General features: G+C 37.3%; 1 protein-coding gene across 6 annotated transcripts in view; it reads right to left on the bottom strand.

The window, feature by feature from the left end:
- The window catches only part of NRG4 (neuregulin 4), a 113,801-nt gene that overhangs the window by 68,595 nt on the left and 26,128 nt on the right, over positions 1 to 19,078 (bottom strand). For 2 of the 6 annotated variants that reach the window (XM_012457702.3, XM_012457703.2), the window contains exons 1-2: positions 11,539 to 11,623; positions 8,296 to 8,389 (exon numbers count right to left, since the gene is read on the bottom strand). In XM_012457702.3, coding sequence (XP_012313125.2) covers positions 8,296 to 8,389; positions 11,539 to 11,569 — 125 coding nt within the window. In that variant the 5' untranslated portion in view covers positions 11,570 to 11,623. Of the gene's footprint in view, positions 1 to 8,295; positions 8,390 to 10,295; positions 10,362 to 11,234; positions 11,336 to 11,521; positions 11,624 to 19,078 lie in introns of those variants that run through there. The other 4 variants (XM_012457705.3, XM_064382938.1, XM_012457704.3 and 1 more) reach the window with 4 other exon arrangements.

Genomic DNA, 19,078 nt, shown 5'->3' with positions numbered 1-19,078 from the left:
AGGATTATTTGATGCTCATTGCACATCTCCATTACGTTCTCAATCACACTAGCCACATTTCAAGTGCTCAGTAGCCACACGTGGCTCCTGGCTACCATATGGGACCACACAAGTATACAATGTTTCTTCTTTGTTTCATTTGACAAATACTTAATGAATGACTATTATATATTAAGAACCATTCTACTAAGAACGGGAGGTTAAAACACGCATTTGTATTTCCTTGAATTTGTAAAAAGAAGCATTGGCAGTTTAATAAGGGCTTATAGTACACCCGGAGGAAAAATGTTAAGAGACAGAAATGAGAGAAATACGTCTTTTGGTTTTGATCTTTGAAAAATGTGAACATATTATGCATTTTAGACTTGTTGTAGTTGGGGCCTACAACAAATACATAACAGGTATATTCCTCCCAGCCAGATTTTTTGATTTTGAACCCGTATGGAACAAGCGGCTACAAAGCTTAGCTCGAAAGCTCCAAAGTGCCTAACCTTCAGAGTGGAGAGAACAAAGACTCAGCCACTCAATCCAAAGCTGGGTTGGGCCAGAAAGGATAAGTGAAATCTCCCATAGGAAAAAAAAAGGAGCAAAGAAGAGATAGAATAAACAGAAGACAAGAAGAGAATAAAGTTAAACCCAGCTATTTCGAAAACTGTGTGAAATGCAAATGGACTGATCACTAAACATATCTGACAGCACAACAATAGTACAAAGGGAAAAAAGTGATTACGGATTTAAACCGTTAGAAGATACTTGCATTGTTCAGGAAAAGTGCTAATTGGGGGTAGACTGTAATAAATTAAAAATGTATATTGTAATATCTAGGATAATTAGTCAAAGAGTAATATAGAAAGGTATAACTCAAGTGATAATGAAGAAAATAAAGTGGGAACTTTAAAAATACTTAATTAGCCAATAAAACGGAGGGAAGAAGAAATGCTGTAACAAGCAAATGGGACAATGAGAAAATAGCAGCAAAATGGTAGACTTAAACCTAGCCACAACAGTGAGTTTATTAAATGCAAATGTACTAAATTGACTAAATCATACAATTAAAAGATAGAGACTGTCAGACTGAATTTTTTAAAAACCTGTATATAGGCCGGGCGCGGTGGCTCACGCCTGTAATCCCAGCACTTTGGGAGGCCAAGGCGGGTGGATCACGAGGTCAACAGATCAAGACCATCCTGGTCAACATGGTGAAACCCTGTCTCTACTCAAAATACAAAAAATTAGCTGGGCATGGTGGCGTGTGCCTGTGATCCCAGCTACTCAGGAGGCTGAGGCAGGAGAATTGCCTGAACCCAGGAGGCGGAGGTTGCGGTGAGCCGAGATCGCACCATTGCACTCCAGCCTGGGTAACAAGAGCAAAACTCCGTCTCAAAAAAAAAAAAAAAAAAAAAATCTGTCTATATAATGTTTATTAAACACACTCTAAATATAAAGATACAGATAGATTAAGAGGATAGAAACAGATACACTGTGTAAACACCAACAAGTAGAAAGCTATATTAATAGCAAAGAGGTAGACATTACAGAAAGAAGTAATACTAAAGATAAAGCAGAACATTGTGTAATGATAAAAGGGTCAATTAAACAAGAACGCATTAGAAGTCTAAACTTATCTACATGTAATAATTAACATAGCTTCAAAATATATAAAGCAAAACTGGGGAAAGGAGAAGCAGGAAATCTACCATCATATTTGAAGATGTTAACATACATATCTCAGTAAGTAATAGAATAATCAGGCAAAATATCAGCCTGGAAAGAGAATGTTTGGACAGCATTATTTACCAGTGTGACTTAATTGAAATTTATAGAATGTTACATCAATCAATTGCTCCTTTTCAAATGTGCATGGAACATCATCCAAAATAGATTACATGAAGGGACATAAAGTAAGTCTCAATAAATTTCAAAGGAACAAAATTGTAAAGAGTATATTCTTTGACTATAACAGAATTAAACTTGAAACCAATAATAAAATATAACTGGAAAATCCACAAATGCTGAAAATTGAGCAATACACTTTCATAGAATTAACAGATCAAAGAAAAATCTCAAAGGATATTAGTAAACATTTCAATTAAACAAAATGAAAATACGACACATCAAAAATTGTGAGCTGCAACTAAACTAATTCTCAGAGGGAAATTTATAATTTTCAAACATTATGTTAAAATAGACGAACATAAGGCAATGACAGTTGTTTAGTCTGTGTAACAGAAAAATGATCGAAGAAAAGTAAACAGAGACTAGGGGTCCTGTGGGACACCATCAAATGGACCAACATGCCTATTGTGAGAGTTCCAGAAAAAGAAAAAAGAAAGGGATAGAAAGAATATTTAAAGAAAGAATTGTTTAAAACTTCCCAAATTTGATGAAAGACATTAATATAAATATCCAAAAAGGTTAATGAATTCCAAGTAAGATGAACTCAAAGAGACCCATAATGAAACATGCTATAATCAAACTTTTAAAAGCCAAAGAGAGAATCCTGAAAGCAGCAAGAGAGGTGACTCCTGACATAGAATGAATCCTCAGTGAGATTATCAACAGATTTCTCTGATTAAAACTATGCAAGCCAGAAGATAGCAGGCTGATAAACTCAAACAAACAAACAGAACAATTGGAACCAAGAATCCTATATCCAACAAACAATCTTTCAAAACTAAGAGTTTTTAAGGCATTCCCAGATAAAAGCTAAAAAAATTCATTATCACTTGACCTGCTGTGCAAGAAAAGCTCAGGGAGTCCTACACAGTGAATTAAAGATATCCATAAATACATGAACAATTTTAAAAGCTAGTATTGTTGTAAAAATAGTTTGTAACTCTCCATTTTTATCTTCTACATAATTTAAGACATTAATGTATTGAGAAGAATTCTTAGTTGATGTTTTGTGGCACACAATATATAAAAATATTATTTTGTGACAATAAATGAAAGAAGTGGGGACAGAGCTATAATATATGCAGAGTTATTATATGTGATTGAAGTTAAGCTGGTATAAATTCAAATTAGTGTTATAACTTTAAATGTAATCCCCATGGTAAACACAAGGAAAATAGCTAAAGAATATACACAAAAGGAAATGAGAAAATAATTTAAACACTTTGCTATAGGCTGGGCATGGTGGCTCATGCCTGTAATCCCAGAACTTTGGGAAGCCGAGGCAGGCGAATCACCTTAGGTTGGGAGTTTGAGACCAGCCTGACCAACATGGAGAAACCCCATCTGTACTAAAAATACAAAATTAGCCAGGCATGGTGGTGCATGCCTGTCTGTAATCCCAGCTACTTGGGAGACTGAGGAAGGAGAACTGCTTGAACCCAGGAGGTGGAGGTTGCAGTGAGCCAAGATCACACCATTGCACTCCAGCCTAGGGAATAAGAGTGAAACTCAATCTCAAACAAACAAACAAAAATTTTACTACAAAAAAATCAATTAAACACAAAACACAGTGATACAAAAAATGAGAAACAAAAAAGTGATGACATGTAGAAAATAAATAGCAAAATTACTTAAGTCCTTTCTCATCAATAATTACTTTAAACGTAAATAGATTAAATTATCTAATAAAAGACAGAGATTAGCAAAATGAACAAAAAACACATGATGCAACTATGTGCTGACTAGAGACATTTTAGATTTAAAGGCACAAATATAGTTGACCCTTGAACAATGCGGGGGTTAGGGGCACCAACCTCCATGTAGTCAAAAATCCACATATAACTTTTGACTCCCTTAAAACGTAACTACTAATAACCTCTGTTGACTGGAAGCCTTAGAATTAACATAAACAGTCGATTAACACATATTTTATATATGTATTACATACTGTATTCTTATAATAAAATAAGTTAGAGAAAAGATAATGTTATTAAGAAACTCATAAGGGGGCTGGATAAAGTGGCTCCTGCCTGTAATCCCAGCACCTTGAGAAGCTGAGGTGGGAGGATCACTTAAGGCCAGGAGTTTGAGACCAACCTAGTCAACATAGCAAAACCCCATCCTCTACAAAAAATAAATTGCCAAATGCAGTGGTATGTGCCTGTAGTCCCAGCTTCTTGGGAGGCTGAGGAGGCAGGAGGATCACTTGAGCCCAGGAGTTTGAGGTTGCAGTGAACTATGATCAAGCCACTGCACTCCAACCTGGGCAACAGAGCAAGACCCTGTCTCTTAAAAAAAAAAAAAAGGGGGGGAGGCGTTGCTGGGCAGAGTGGCTCACACCTATAATCCTAGCACTTTGGGAGGCTGAGGTGGGCAGATCACCTAAAGTCAGGAGTTCGAGACCAGCCTGGCCAACATGATGAAACCTCACCTCTACTAAAAACACAAAATTTAGATGGGCATGGTGGCACACACCTGTAATCCCAGCTAGTCAGAAGGCTGAGGCAGAAGAATCGCTTGAACCTGGAAGGCAGAGTTTGCAGTGAGCCGAGATTGCGCCATTGCACTCCAGCCAGCGAGACCTCGTCTTAAGAAAAAAACAGAAAAGGAAAGAAAGAGAAAATTGTAAGGAAGAGAAAATATACCTCTTACTAGTCATTAAGTGGAAGTAGATCATCATAAAGGTCTTCATCCTTGTCATTTTTATTTTCGTGTAGACTGAGGAGGAGGAGAAAGAGGCGGGGTTGGCAGGCAGCATAACACAAAGTGTATCTAACATAAACAGTGAATGGTTCTAGTTAGAACACAGACCAAGGAAGAAAAGGCCACAAAGGTAGTCTGAGGGCCAAATGGTAGAAGGCTGAAAGAGCTAGGTTAAAAAGTGAGATATTATTTCATGAGTGGTAGATGGATAGGTGTGAGGGCTGTCACTGAAGTTTTTTTTGTTTTGTTTTAACTGGAGAAATGATGAGAATTAGGCTCCAGGAAAATTGGTGAGGGACTATTTCTATAAACCAAACAAGGAGTTAAGAAACTCTGAGCTAGTATAATGATAGTAGGAATAGAAAGGACTAGAGTAATGAAAGATACAGCAAAGATAGAAATAGGATTTGACAACTGGGTAAGAGGGCAATGACAGAGTCAAAGATAAGTCTGGGATTTGTCAGTGACAAGATGGTTGCGATGTCAGTAACAGAAACAGGAAATGCAGAAAACAGTATGAAGTAGATTGGAAAATGAGTTTATCACTCTTAGCTATTGCTATTATAGCCTATACAACTACGTCAGAAATGTGGTCCTAAGATAAGTGGAAAGCAATTTTGTTTTGTTTTGTTTTGTTTCGGAGATGAAGTCTTGCTCTGTTGCCAGGCTAGAGTGCTAGAGTGCAGTGGCGCAATCTGGGCTCACTGCAACCTCTGCCTCCCGGGTTCGAGCGATTCTGCTGTCTCAGCCTTCCAAGCAGCTGGGACTACAGGTGCACGCCACCACGCCCGGCTAATTTTTGTATTTTTAGTAGAGACGGGGTTTCATCATGTTGGCCAGGATGGTCTCAATCTCTTGACCTTGTGATCCACCCGCCTCAACCTCCTAAAGTGTTGAGATTACAGGCGTGGGCCAAGACGCCCCGCCGGAAAGCAATTATTTTTATAAAATACGATTTAAAATATATCTGCCATTCAACGTCACTGAACCCTCTATCACTATCTTTTTTTCCTTTTCTCTCAGTCGCCCTTTTGTTCCCTACCCTGCTCCCCTACTTCACTTCCTTCCAGGGTGTTTAGCAACTCCAGAATACAACATTCACATTCCAAAGAGGGTGCCAAGCCACAGAACCTCCTGCTGTTGTGCAATGTGGTGACCTTGCTTCACTCTCTATCCATCATGAACCCGTAGGGCATGGTTTCAACTACTCCCTAATTACTACTCTTATATTCTGAAATTAGGAAGAAACTATATACATTTTTACAGCAGGTGTGGGCATTCTCTATCATTGGTAACGTTTGAAAATACACTAAAAACGCATCTATCCAAGGTACAAAGGCAGGATGACAACCTAGGTTTCTTTCCATTTTAATGAATCTCCAAATTCCAGCATTCTTAGTTCTTTCTTTCAACTTATTCAATGAGATATAACAGATGCTTAGTATACAGATAGATATTAAGTGCACAGCTTGATGGACCAAGTACTCTGCCCACCATGCCATTAAATCAGATATAAATACAAAAGGATGGGAAAACACCCTATAGATTACAGAAGAAATCATAATGAAAAATGTTTAAACCTAAAACTGAACAACAAACTATACAATGCAGGACAAAACAGAAATGTACTTGAAAATTTTTAACATTAAATACTGCCTATTAGAAAATAAGGCTAAAGATCATTGAGCCGAAGAACAAAGTTAATGAATCATGCTGCCTGATATTGCTCATTATAAAGCTATGTTTTTCAAGACTGGTATTGGTGAAAAGACAGGAAACATAGATCAACGGAAAAGTATAGTCCAGAAATAGACCTGTACACATACGATCAACTGATTTTTGACAAAGCAGCAAAGGCAATTCAGTGGAGAAAGGATAGTCTTTATAACCATGTAGCCATCACCAAGATCAGGATACAAAATTTTAGTATTTTTAAATTATTAAATGTACTTCTTCTGATAAGCATTTTTGTTTTATTTTATACATGCTATATGCCATATCACCTTAGAAAGAATTCAGAATGAATATTTTATAAAGTTAAGTGAAACTTGGGAGTTTTATTGAAAGGCCACTTCTTTCTTCTTCCCAGCAATATGACTTTTGGCATGTCACCTAATTTCTCATTATCTCCTTTTTTTCTTTTTTTCCTTTTCTTTCTTTTTAAACTATTTTCTAAGGTCTTCCCTGCCTCCTTTCTCTAAGGTGTTTGTGAGAATGAAGTGTTGAGCGGAGTCAGCAACAAAATTTGAGGGGACTATCTATGGAAATGTTCTGTATCTAGACGTGATGGTGGTGGTGATTTCACAGGTACAAACATTTGTCAAAATTAATCCATGTGTACTTTAAATGAATGCAGTTTATTATACACAAATTATATCCCAGTAAATAGATCAAAAAACCAAAAAAGGATACTATTGAGGCACATCATGAGTGTTAAGTAATTGTTAATTTGTTCCTCCATCCCTTTCCCTTTTCATATTCACTAGAGAAGAAAAATACCTGGGGGCACTATTCCCCATATGAAAAGCCCTAAAAAGTTCTTGAGATAATTATGAGGTTATTTCTCTCTGCCTCCTCTCCTCCATACTACAACCCAATAACTTTAACTTTTCCTATGAATTTTCCTTTTCTATCCTTTTTATGTAGACAGATCTTGATTCTAGATTCTATACTATACTATAGATCTAGATTCTATACTTCTCATTTCAGTTAAAGAACGAAAAAGAGTAATTCACATGCATTATAAAATACCTTGAGATCTTTAGGTGTTAGTGTCACTGTATACGGCAGTACTATGATGTTAACTCATACACTGAAAGAGGTTTATTATATACACTTAAATCCTGTTCGGGGCCGGGCGCGGTGGCTCACGCCTGTAATCCCAGCACTTTGGGAGGCCGAGGCGGGTGGATCACGAGGTCAAGAGATCGAGACCATCCTGGTCAACATGGTGAAACCCCGTCTCTACTAAAAAAAAATACAAAAAATTAGCTGGGCACGGTGGCGCGTGCCTGTAATCCCAGCTACTCAGGAGGTTGAGGCAGGAGAATTGCCTGAACCCGGGAGGTGGAGGTTGCGGTGAGCCGAGAAATCCTGTTCAACCAAACTCATAGGAAGCTGGCTACAGAAGTACTATTTGGAAGTTTTTTGTTGGTCACTATACACCCACAGTGAGTTATATTATTTTAAAACAATAGTGGCTAAGACACCCTTCGTTTTTATTTGCTACCACCATTAGAAAAACTTAACTCTTCTTTTGCTTTTGATATATAAAGTATAAGTTTTGGTACCAACTCAGTTATCATGTGTTTATGTTTTATAAACTCAAAATAAAGTATCTCATATTGAGTTTTTTTGGATTAGTGAATTCCCTAGCCATTTTGCCAATATTAAGCATAGACTGCCTTCCTTAAATTGCTAAAATCAGAGAGTTCAGTAAAAGAATTTATTTTTTAAAAAACACATCTAGGCCAGAAGCTACCATTACCAATTTTCAAAACAAACACCTTGACTAGTGAGATTTTTATGTGCTATTTTGTTTTGTTTTAAAAGGATAATTTTACCCTACATAAATATGAAGAATATGTCTCACACCTTTTCATCTTACTTTTTTTGTTTACTCTTTATCACTTCTCAAAGAAGTTAGTAGATAATAAAAAATAAAGTTAACATCTCCCCCGAGTCCATTTCACTCACCTACAAAATGGGCTGGGAATAGTAGGTATCACATAACAAATCCCCCCATTCAGGCAAAATGACTTGTGACTGGGACCACAGGGCTCTTCGTGATCTAAAGCACATATATATATATAAAACAGAGAAAAGCAAATTAAAGTTTTCCTAATGCAACCAGGAATAGAAATAACTATCTTAAACTGAAGTAGCAATTCTGAAAATCAGAATGAAGAATTTTTTTCTCATAATGAAAGACTTAATCCTATTCCTTATTTGACAGACTTCTGGGACTTCAAAGTCTTTGAGAAAAAAATTATGTCCTAAAAATATGGCCATTAACTATAATGGGTTTAGACACTGTATAAGAGAAATAAGGAATATCTTTATTAGTTAGACTAAAAGGAAGTGATTAGGATCTTAGAACAAACAGGGCCTTTCTCACTTACTACAGAGATATGGCAGTATTACCTAGAGTTCCCCTGTCAAGAATTTAGATTCTTGTTTTTCCTATTAGGTCTCAAATACATTAATATCTGAAACTATGACTGGTAAAGGATTTAGATAATTAACTTTTATTTCCAAAATTAACTTTAAATGTTCCTATATGACAATCTAAATGTCAGAAACCAAAAATAATCTTATAGGATTTTAGGTAATAGCTGCTAAATATAAAGACATATCTAAAGTTACAAAGAAAAACTAAAAACCTAAGTCATAGCTTGATATACAGCCAGATCTTTCAGAATATTAAGAAAATAAACCTCTACTTCTCTCTTGCTTATTTTCTCTCCTTCCTCTTTCTTCAGCCCCAACTTCTTTATCTTTGGCCCTTCCTTTATCTTTATCTCTCTGCCTTCTCTTTCTCCCTTGGTACTTCTTCCTTGCAGCCTCACACCCCTAAGACCTTTTATAAAAAATCCCTGGCTACGTTGTATAGAAAAAATTAGACAGAATAACAGAAGGATTCACTGAGTCATTATACTAGTTATTTATGATTAGAAGAGAAAATTGCTGAATATTTTATCTTTCAGCTTTAAAGGGGAAATTATATTGCTTTAAAATTGTACATTGTTAGTTCCTGATTGTTTCTGTCTAGGAAATGACCCAGGATCATCTAATGGGAAGAAGAAAATGGCATTACTCCCATTGGGACTCCAATTTAGCATTAAAACTAGTATATTAATTTTAAAAATCATCTAGCATTTATGTGCCACTAAAATATCAATACTTGCTAAGATATAATTGCTATGAGTCAGATATCTCCACAATCAGAATTTCAAATTTTAAAACTTTTGTTCTACTTTAGAATTGAGAAAATCCTGTTTCAGCATCACATTATAACTATAAGAGTATAAAAATGTAAAGAGGAAATCAGAACTACAGAGAACTGGTAAAATAGAAAGTAAAATCAACCAAAATGAATTTTTAGATTTTTTTCTTTTTTACACAATGCCATACTTCTTTCTAATGAAACAACTTTCAACGAAGTTATAAAAATTTTCCAGAATAATTTGGCTAAAAAATAATGTTTACATTACTTTACATTAGATTACATCAGCATCATGGGAGTCATCATATATGGTTTTCCACTGAGGGTGGAATGTAACTTTATCACAGCTAAAATTAATGTCCTTGTTTTAATCAGATTATAATCAGATATATCTCAACACCTGGTGTTTATTTTATCAGCAAAGAAAACTAACCTGAATCACTGTTTCTGAATCTACTTTTATTCTGACTTCTATTTCTTTATTATTTGAGTTGATTTCAGGTATAGAATAAGCTAGAATTTATCAGGTTGTAAAACCAATAAAATATATAAATCTAAATAAAATAGTTTTATGTCATAAAGGAAGGTCTCTAAAAACCAAATATTTCATATTTGAAATATTTCATATTCACATCTCTTCCAATGATGTTGGAAGAGAATAATATAGCCTTGTGTTAATACACATTTTTGGTTGTTGTTCTACTGCTGTTGACACATATTGAAAAAAACATATAAATGTATAAGAAATTACCTGTTGGCATCTTAATTTTTAAATAGTTTCATTCTTGGTCAAGAGATTAGGGTTAAAAAACAGCACCTAAAAAATTTAGGGAAAATTGTCTTCTTTTAAGGGCATTATAAAATGTCAAATATTCTAATAGCAATATTTTTAAATGTTGAAAATAATAAAGACATTTATATAGTAGGGACAAATTTTAGTTACAGCATTTTTAGATACCTATTACATATCAAAAAATATAAACAAGTAAAACTAAAAGATCTATATTAAATAATATAAATGTACTTAATATAACTGCCTAAATAATATAATTTAATCTTAAATATCTCTCTGCAGAACAGTCTAATAAGGCTTATTTTTAGTAAACATTATTAACATAGTAGAGTACCATATGGAATTTTATATGAAAGATATGAGACAGTAAATAAAACTGAATGAACTGACTTTTTGCTTTTTCACAAAGCTTATTTACAATCTAACTTTTAAGTAGAATCAATAACTTCCACTTTTTCAATTTATTGAAAATGGCCAAAATGTACTATAGAAAAATCTTTAAATGCATTTCAAATTTTTGCACTTCTATAGAACCTTTAAAACTTTTACAAAACCACTTTTAAGTTTACCATAGATTGCACATTACGTTTACCAATCTGTGCAAACTTTTCTTTTAAAAAATGTCCAGGGCTGATAGGGGCAGCAAACCACCATTGTATGCATTTACCTATGTAACAAACCTGCATGGCCTGCACATGTATCCCAGAACTTAAAATAAATTTTAAAAAAAATGTTAAACACACACACACACACACACACACACACACACACAGAAAATATCTGGCATTTGGCAAAGCAACGTAGCTAATAAGACATAATTATATATGAAGTTTCCTGTTATAACAGAAACAAAGGAATTAAAACATGTATTTGAAGAGGTGAAGCATTTATACTTACAGTATGATTATAAGCTTTCAATTCTGTTCTATGAAGAACACTTACTCCTGACCTAAACAGAAAGACTCTAACAGAAATCTCAATCTGCTAACACAGTTGTAATATCAAGGTCTCTCTCAAAGCCAGTGGCTCTTAGACAAGCAGAGAGGCAGAGCGAGCGAGCGAGTAAGTGATCAAGAGAGTGCACACACAAGCGAGAACAGGCAGGACTGAGAACATTAAATCTATCTGATTTTTAAAAATCACTGGCTCATACTGTTCCTTTTTTCCAAAAAAATAGGACTTACCCTCAATAAAAACTTACATTCACACAAAAAATAAATTTTGTTGGACATGCAAATGTTTCAAAAGTTTTTGAATACTGCAGATAATGGGAGCTGTGACTTGCATTTTATCACATGTCAAAAATCTGATTTATATGGCTGCAGTGTGCAGTGTGGGCGAGGTCACGCCAGACCAAGGTGTGCACAGAGGTCAGGCACTGGCCAAGGGAAAAACCCCTTCAGTTTACGTGTTCAGAGTTGCAGATGGAGCATAATTTTATTTAGAAAAGGAGTTGTACTAAGCTGCACTTCCAAACAACTGTCCAAGTTTTAAGGGTAAAAAACAAACCACATTCTTTAGACTCCTTACTTATCTTTGCTTGTCTGAATAATTCAGGACATTGTGTAAGTTTGGGAGAAAGGAAATTTTAATGTGGAGCTAATGGATAAGTGTTTCGCAATTTAAAAAAAAATTTTTTATAGAGTTTATTTTTTAAAAATATTTTCAATAACTTCCACTTTTTCAATTTATTGAAAATGGCCAAATTTGTAAAAATCTTTTAAAATTTGTGTTTTATGAGGTTTGTGTTTCTGTTTAAGCCAGATAAAATTCATATAAATAATGTCCTGAAGAACTTATACAGCTAAAAGAAGGTAATAGCTATAATAGAACTTATAACACCAAGTTCAATTTGAAATGAATAAAACAATTAAACTTGACTAACACTGATAACAATGTAATGCCTGAATCCTATGGCAAGGTTGTTAAATATACACTAAGGAAAGTTAACTTTTAAAAATCATAAACAATTTTAAAATATTGACTAAAACTGTAATTTTCTTTAAATGAAGTAGAGTTCTTCATCATATAGTTACCTGAAGTATGCCAAACATTTAGACAGTTATCTTTCCTAAATGACAATTCAGACATTGCTACTTGATTGATGTAAAACCCAAACTAATATATTTATTTTGTTGTTTTAAGAACATATTAAAATAAACTCATAATCAAATTCTCTAAAAAATCTGTTATTACATTTTATCTCCCACATTCAAAGGCAATTTTTACATAGCTATAACCATTATACAGACATATATCTCATTTTATGCATTTTATTGCACTTTGCAGATATTGTTTTTACAAATTAAAGACTTGTGATAACCCTGTGTCTGTCGGTGCCATTTTCCAACAGCGTGTGCTCACTTCATGTCTCTGTGTCACGTTTTAGAAATCCTTGTAATATTTCAAACTTTTTCATTATTGTTATATCTGTTATGGTGATCTGTGATCAGTGATCTTTATGTTACTATTGTAATTGTTTTAGGGCACCATGAACCATGACCACATAAGATAGAGAGCATAATCAATAAATCTGCATATTTCGAATGCCCCATTGACCAGCCGTTCCCCATCTCCCCTGGCCTTGCTATTTCCTGAGACACAAGGATATTGAAATTTGCCCAATCAATAACCCTACAACGGCCCCTAAGTGTTCAAGTAAAAGGGAGACCTGCATGTTTCTCATTTTAAATCAAAAGCTAGAAATGATTAAGCTTGTTAAGGAAGGTATGTTAAGATAGGTTTCTTGCACTATTAAAGGAAATTAAAAGTACTATTCCAGTGAACACACAAATGACAAAACGCAACCCCTGATTGCTGTTATGGAGAAAGTTTTAGTGGTCTGGACAGAAGATCAAACCAGCCGCCACTTCCTCTAAGCCAGGGATATCTGATCTTTTGACTTTCCTAGGCCATACTGGAAAAATAGTCTTGGGCCACACATAAAATACACTAACACTAACAATAGCTGATGAGTAAAAAAAATCTCAAAAACATCTCATAACGTTTTAAGAAATTTATGAATTTGTGTTGTGCGGCATTTAAAGGCATCCTGGGCTGCATGTGGCCCATGGGCCAGGGTTGGACAAGCTTTCTGTAACAAAGCCTAATCCAGAGCAACTTCCTAACTCTTGTAAATCCTATGAAGGTCAAGAGAGGTAAAGAAGATGCAGAAGAAAAGTTTGAAGCTAGCAGAGGTTGGTTCACAAGGTTTAAGGAAAGAAGCCATCTCCATAATACAAAAGTGCAAGGTAAAGCAATAGGTGCTAATGTAGAAGCTGCGGCAAGTTATCCAGAAAAATCTATCTAAGATCATTGATGAAGGTGGTTACACTAAACAACAGATTTTCACTGTAGACAAAACAGCCTTCTAGTAGAAGATGATACCGTCTTGTACTTTTATAGATAAAGAGAAGTCAATGTCTGGCTTCTAAGCTTCAAAGGACAGGTTGACGTCTTTTCATGGGCTAATATAGCTGTGACTTTAAGCTGAAGCCAACGCTCATCCACCATTCTGAAAATCCTAGGGCTTTAAGGATTATGCTAAATCTAGGTGGGGTGCGGTAGTGCACACCTGTAATCCCAGCACTTTGGGAGGCTGAGGCGGGTGGATCACGAGGTCAAGAGATCGAGATCATCCTGGCCAACATGGTGAAACCCCGTCTCTACTAAAAATACAAAAATTAGCTGGGTGTGGTGGTGCACACCTTTAGTCCCAGCTGCTCTGGAGGCTGAGGCCAGGAGAATCACTTGAACCCAGGAGGCAGAGGTTGCAGTGAGCCGAGATCGTGCCACTGCACTCCAGCCTGGGCCACAGAGCAATACTCTGTCTCAAAAAAAAAAAAAGAATTATGCTAAATCTGCTCTACCTGTGCTGTATAAACAGAACAACAAAGCCTGGATAACAGCACATCTGTTTACAGCATGGTTTACTAAATATTTTAGGTCCACTGTTGAGACAAGACCCTCCCTAAAAAAAAATTACAACTCACTGAGGGCTCAGATGTTTGTCAGCATTTCTTAACAATATTTTTAAATTAAGGTATATACATCTTTTTTTAGACATAATGCTATTGCATACCTACTAGACTATAGTATAATATAAACATACCTTTTATATGTATTGGGAAACCAAAAAATTTGTGTGACTTACTTTATTGTGATATTTGCTTTATTGCAGCAGTCTGAAACCAAAACCCACAATATCTCAGAGGTGTGCCTGTATACACACACACACACACACACATACACACACCATTTTTAGCTTATGGTGTTTGAATTTCAAAATGATGTTTTTATGAAAAAAATCAGTATCTTTTATCATTTTATTTGAAGCTTGAAGCTATGATGCTATCTAATAATATGAAAATGACTACCGAATTGTATGTGGGAGATAATCTGTGACTTCATCCATCACATTCGAGATGTATTTATTAAGAGACATATTGTGGGCTGGGCGCAGCGGCTCATGCCTGTAATCCCAGCACTTTGGGGGGCCGAGGTGGGCAGATCACAAGGTCAGGAGTTCGAGACCAGCCTGGCCAATACAGTGAAACCCCATCTCCACTAAAAATACAAAAATTAGCTGGGTGTGGTGGCACACGCCTGTAGTCCCAGTTATTTGGGAGGCTGAGGCAGGAGAATCACTTGAACCCGGAAGCAGAGGTTGTAGTGAGCCGAGATTGCGCCACTGCACTACAGCCTGGGTAACAAGAGTGAAACTCTGTCTCAAAAAAAAAAAAAGAGAGAGACATATTGTGATGATTTTGTATTATATTTTGCACCATGAAAATAAGCAATCTTTAGGGCCATATGATTCTAAGGTAGAAAATCTATAGATTTTCAAGCTAACTTTTCACTCTAAATCAGTGGTCCCAACCTTTTCGGCACCAGGGACCAGCACTTGTGTGCAACCTTAGGTCATCAGGTATTAGATGCCTATAAAGAGCACACAATCCAGATTCCTCACATGTGCAGTTCATAATAGGGTCCACGCTTTATGAGAATCTAACACCACTGCTGATGTGACAGGAGGTGGAGCACAGGCCGTAATGCTCGCTTGCCTGGTGCTCGCCTCCTGCTGAGTGGCCTGGTTCCTAAGAGGCCATGGTCTGGTACTGGTCTGTGGCCTGGGTGTTGGGGACTCCTGCTCTAAATGACAGCCTTGATCTTTAAAAACTATCTTTTCATTCACCTGTCAATAAATGTGTACTAAGTGGCCTACTAGCCTTTAAAAAAAAATGACAGTCTTTTGCTGGATGAGGAATGCCAGACACATAAACAAGTACAAAAATGTTTTAGGCTAATGAATATAAAGCATATTTTGACTTATAAAAATGACAGTATCACATGATTAAACCCAATATCCTCACAGACACATATGTATGTCACTGTATTTATACACACACACACACACACACACACATACACACACAAAACAATGTTTAACTGTTATGGAGAATCAGAAAAAGGTTCCAAGAGGTAACATGAATAGGAGTTTGTAAAGGGAGATGAATGAACATTTCAGACAGAGGTAACAGCATGTCCAAAGGTGTAAAAGAAGATCTAATATATTCAAATAACTGCAGGTAGATCACAAGCCAGGAAATGTGCAGTGCGTGTGTGTGTGTGTGTATGTGTGTGTGTGTAGTGTGTATGTTTGTAGGAGGGTGGGATGGTGGGGAAATGAATGGCAAGAATAGATAGATAGTATAAAGCATGCTGGATCCAGATTGTAGACTTCATCTTAAAAGCAATGAAGCTTTGAAGGCTTTTAAGCAAAGGGGTGACATGATTACATCAACATTTTAGAAAATTCGTTCTGATGGCAGTGTGGAAAACAAATTGGAATCTGCTGAGGAAACGGTATCAGAGAAAGCAGTTTGGAGGCTATTTTAATAATAGTGAAGAAATAAAGTACAGGAATTAGGACAAAGACAGAGATAATTAAAGACATACTTAGGAGGTACACCCACAGTATAACTGAGCAGGATAAGAAAAATCAAGAACAACTTTCAAATGTTGCTAAAATTAAACAAGTAAAGGAATAGCTATTAGAGAAACGCGTATTAAAACCACAATGAGGTGATGTCAGCAAGGTGCTCACTAGAGATACCTGGCACCCATACTAACCCCCCACCACATACACAAGAAAGGACCAATATAATGAATAAAGAGCTAAGATTTTACTGGAGTGTTGACCAGAGAGCACTGGAGTGCAGTAGGGGAGTGGGAAGGTGCCTATAGTGACTGAAAGCAATGGAGAGACACCTAGCCTCTGTGGCACTGTCTACCATGCCTCAATCAGATTGGTTTGGAGACTGGAGAGACTTTCCCTTTCAGGGAAATGGTAACCAGAAGAATCTCATCAGCTCCTATTGCCCCTACAAATGCCCACAGTCCTTGCTATGGTGAATCCCACAGTCCTCCCAAGCCCTGGGTCCAGTTTGGAGAGCTGCTGGGAATTTATGCAACCACTGCTCCAGAACAGGAGCACAAGGTGTGCACTCCCTAACCCCCACCTATCCTGTGAGCCATGCTGCTGCAGCACAGTGCCATCTTAAAATTAGAGCCACCTTTGGAATGTGCCCTTCTGTGGGACCAGTAGCCATTGCACCTCTCCAAGACTGGGGTTTCATCTTTATTCTACCCAGCCCACACAGATGGCTGATGCCATAACCCCAGCTGTGCAGAGCCTGGGTCCAGGATGGGTTGCAAATCTGGTCCTACACAGCAGGGATACCAATTGCCACTGCCTGCACTTCCAGCTGGAGGAATAGTCCTGCCCAGGGTAAACCCACTGCTGAGCCAGCTAAACTGCTGCACACCCTCCCCTAAGCTAAGCAAGAAAGGACCCTGGGCTACTAAGCAGCTGACAAGCAACCCCTTGGGCTGTTCTCCAAACACGTAGAGCAGCTACAAACCTAGGACCTGAGAAATAGCCCTGCAGCACCCACCCCTTCTGCTGAGACACCTCTGCCTGCCCAAAGGCCCCATGCCTGCAATCAGAGCCTGAGAAACGCCTCATGGGCTACTCCTAGCACACATGACCCTAGGCCTCCAAGCTGCCAATATGTAGGTCTTGGACCTAAGAAACAGCCCTGCAGGCTTCCCCTGGCTAGCATGACCCCAGGCTTACTGTGTAGCTGTATGTCCACATCCTAGGCCTGAGAAACAGCCCTGGGGGCTGCCCCTGGCAGACACACTCCCAGACTGAGTGGCTGTGTCCCCAAGTCCTGGCCACCTCTACCAGACATGCACCCAGGCCAGCCAAGAAGCCATGTAGCCATGTCCTGGAATAGAGAAACAACCCCAGGGGCAAACTTGAACAGACACACACCCAGGACAGCTTAGAAGCCATGCATCTGCATCCCAGGCAGAAGAAACAGCCCAGTGGATATGCCTGACAGACATGCCCTCAGGCCAGCTGAGCAGCTGTGCACCCATGTCTCAGGTCTAAAAAACAGCCTTGTGAGCCATCCCTGGCAGGTATAACCCCAGACTGGCTGAGTAACCAGGTGCCTGTGCCACAAGCCAGGGTAACAACACCAAGGCTCCAACCACTGTAAGATTTCAATTTGGCTGACTCACTGTTTCACACTTGTACCCTTGACATGAGAAAAAGCTTCACTCCCAGCAAAGCCACTGCCAAACTCTCTCATCTTAGATTCCTGAGACAGTCATAAATGTCACCAGTGCAGATTACAGCTGAAGAAACTACATGGAGACTATATACTCCATGTTCATCTAGACCCAAAACCAATGCACCCTACCAAATTGACACCCCAAGACCCATCTGTATTGAAGCCTACTTCAGAAGATTGGAGGGGGCAATTGCTCCACCAAATGCATAGAAATTAACATAGGGACACAAACATGAAAAAGCAGGCAAACATGACACCTTCAGAAGAACACAATTCTCCAGTAAGATTCCAATCATAAGGAAATATATAAAATACCTGAAAAAGAATTCAAAATAGCAATTTTAAGGAAACTTATTGAGATATAAGAGAATACGAATAGACAACACAATGAAATTTTTAAAATTCACTATTTAGATGAGAAATTCAATAAAGAAATAGATATTATGAAAAAGAACCAAACAGAAATCCTAAAGCTGAAGAATTCAATTATGAAATAAAAAATACAATTGACGCCAGGCACAATGACTCACTCCTGTAATCCCAGCACTTTTAGGAGGCTGAGGGAAATACATCACTTGAGGTCAAAAGTTCAAGACCAGCCTGGCCAAAGTGGTGAAACCCTGTTTGTACTAAAAAATACAAAAATTAGCTGGGCATGGTGGTGGGTGTCTGTAATCCCAGCTACTTGGGAGGCAGAGGCAGGAAAATTGCTTGTATCTGGGAGGTGGTGGCTGCAGTAAGCTGAGATCATACCACTGCACTCCAGCCTGGGTGACAGAGTAAGACTCTGTCTCAAAAATTAAAAAAAATAAGAAATACAATTGAGAGCATCAGTAAATACAATAGACCAGGCAGAAGAATTTCTGAATGAGAAGACAGGTCTTTTGAATTAACACAGGCAAGACCCCCCCACCCACACACACAAAAAGAGGTCTCCAAGACGTATGGGACATCTTTAAGTGAACAAATATTTGCATTATGGGCATTCCAGAAGAAGAAAAGAAGGGTAAAAAAGCCAGTATTTCATTAAATATGCAGAAAACATATTTAAAGAAATAATAGCTGAAGACTTCACAAGTCTTGGGAGAGACAGATATC

The sequence above is a fragment of the Aotus nancymaae genome, unplaced genomic scaffold, assembly GCF_030222135.1.
Source record: "Aotus nancymaae isolate 86718 unplaced genomic scaffold, 86718_ANA_hifiasm-v0.15.2.pri h1tg000003l, whole genome shotgun sequence".
Lineage (NCBI taxonomy): Eukaryota > Metazoa > Chordata > Mammalia > Primates > Aotidae > Aotus > Aotus nancymaae.
The sequence above is the reverse complement of the archived record's forward strand: the minus strand, read 5'-3'. Positions and strand labels throughout refer to the sequence as shown.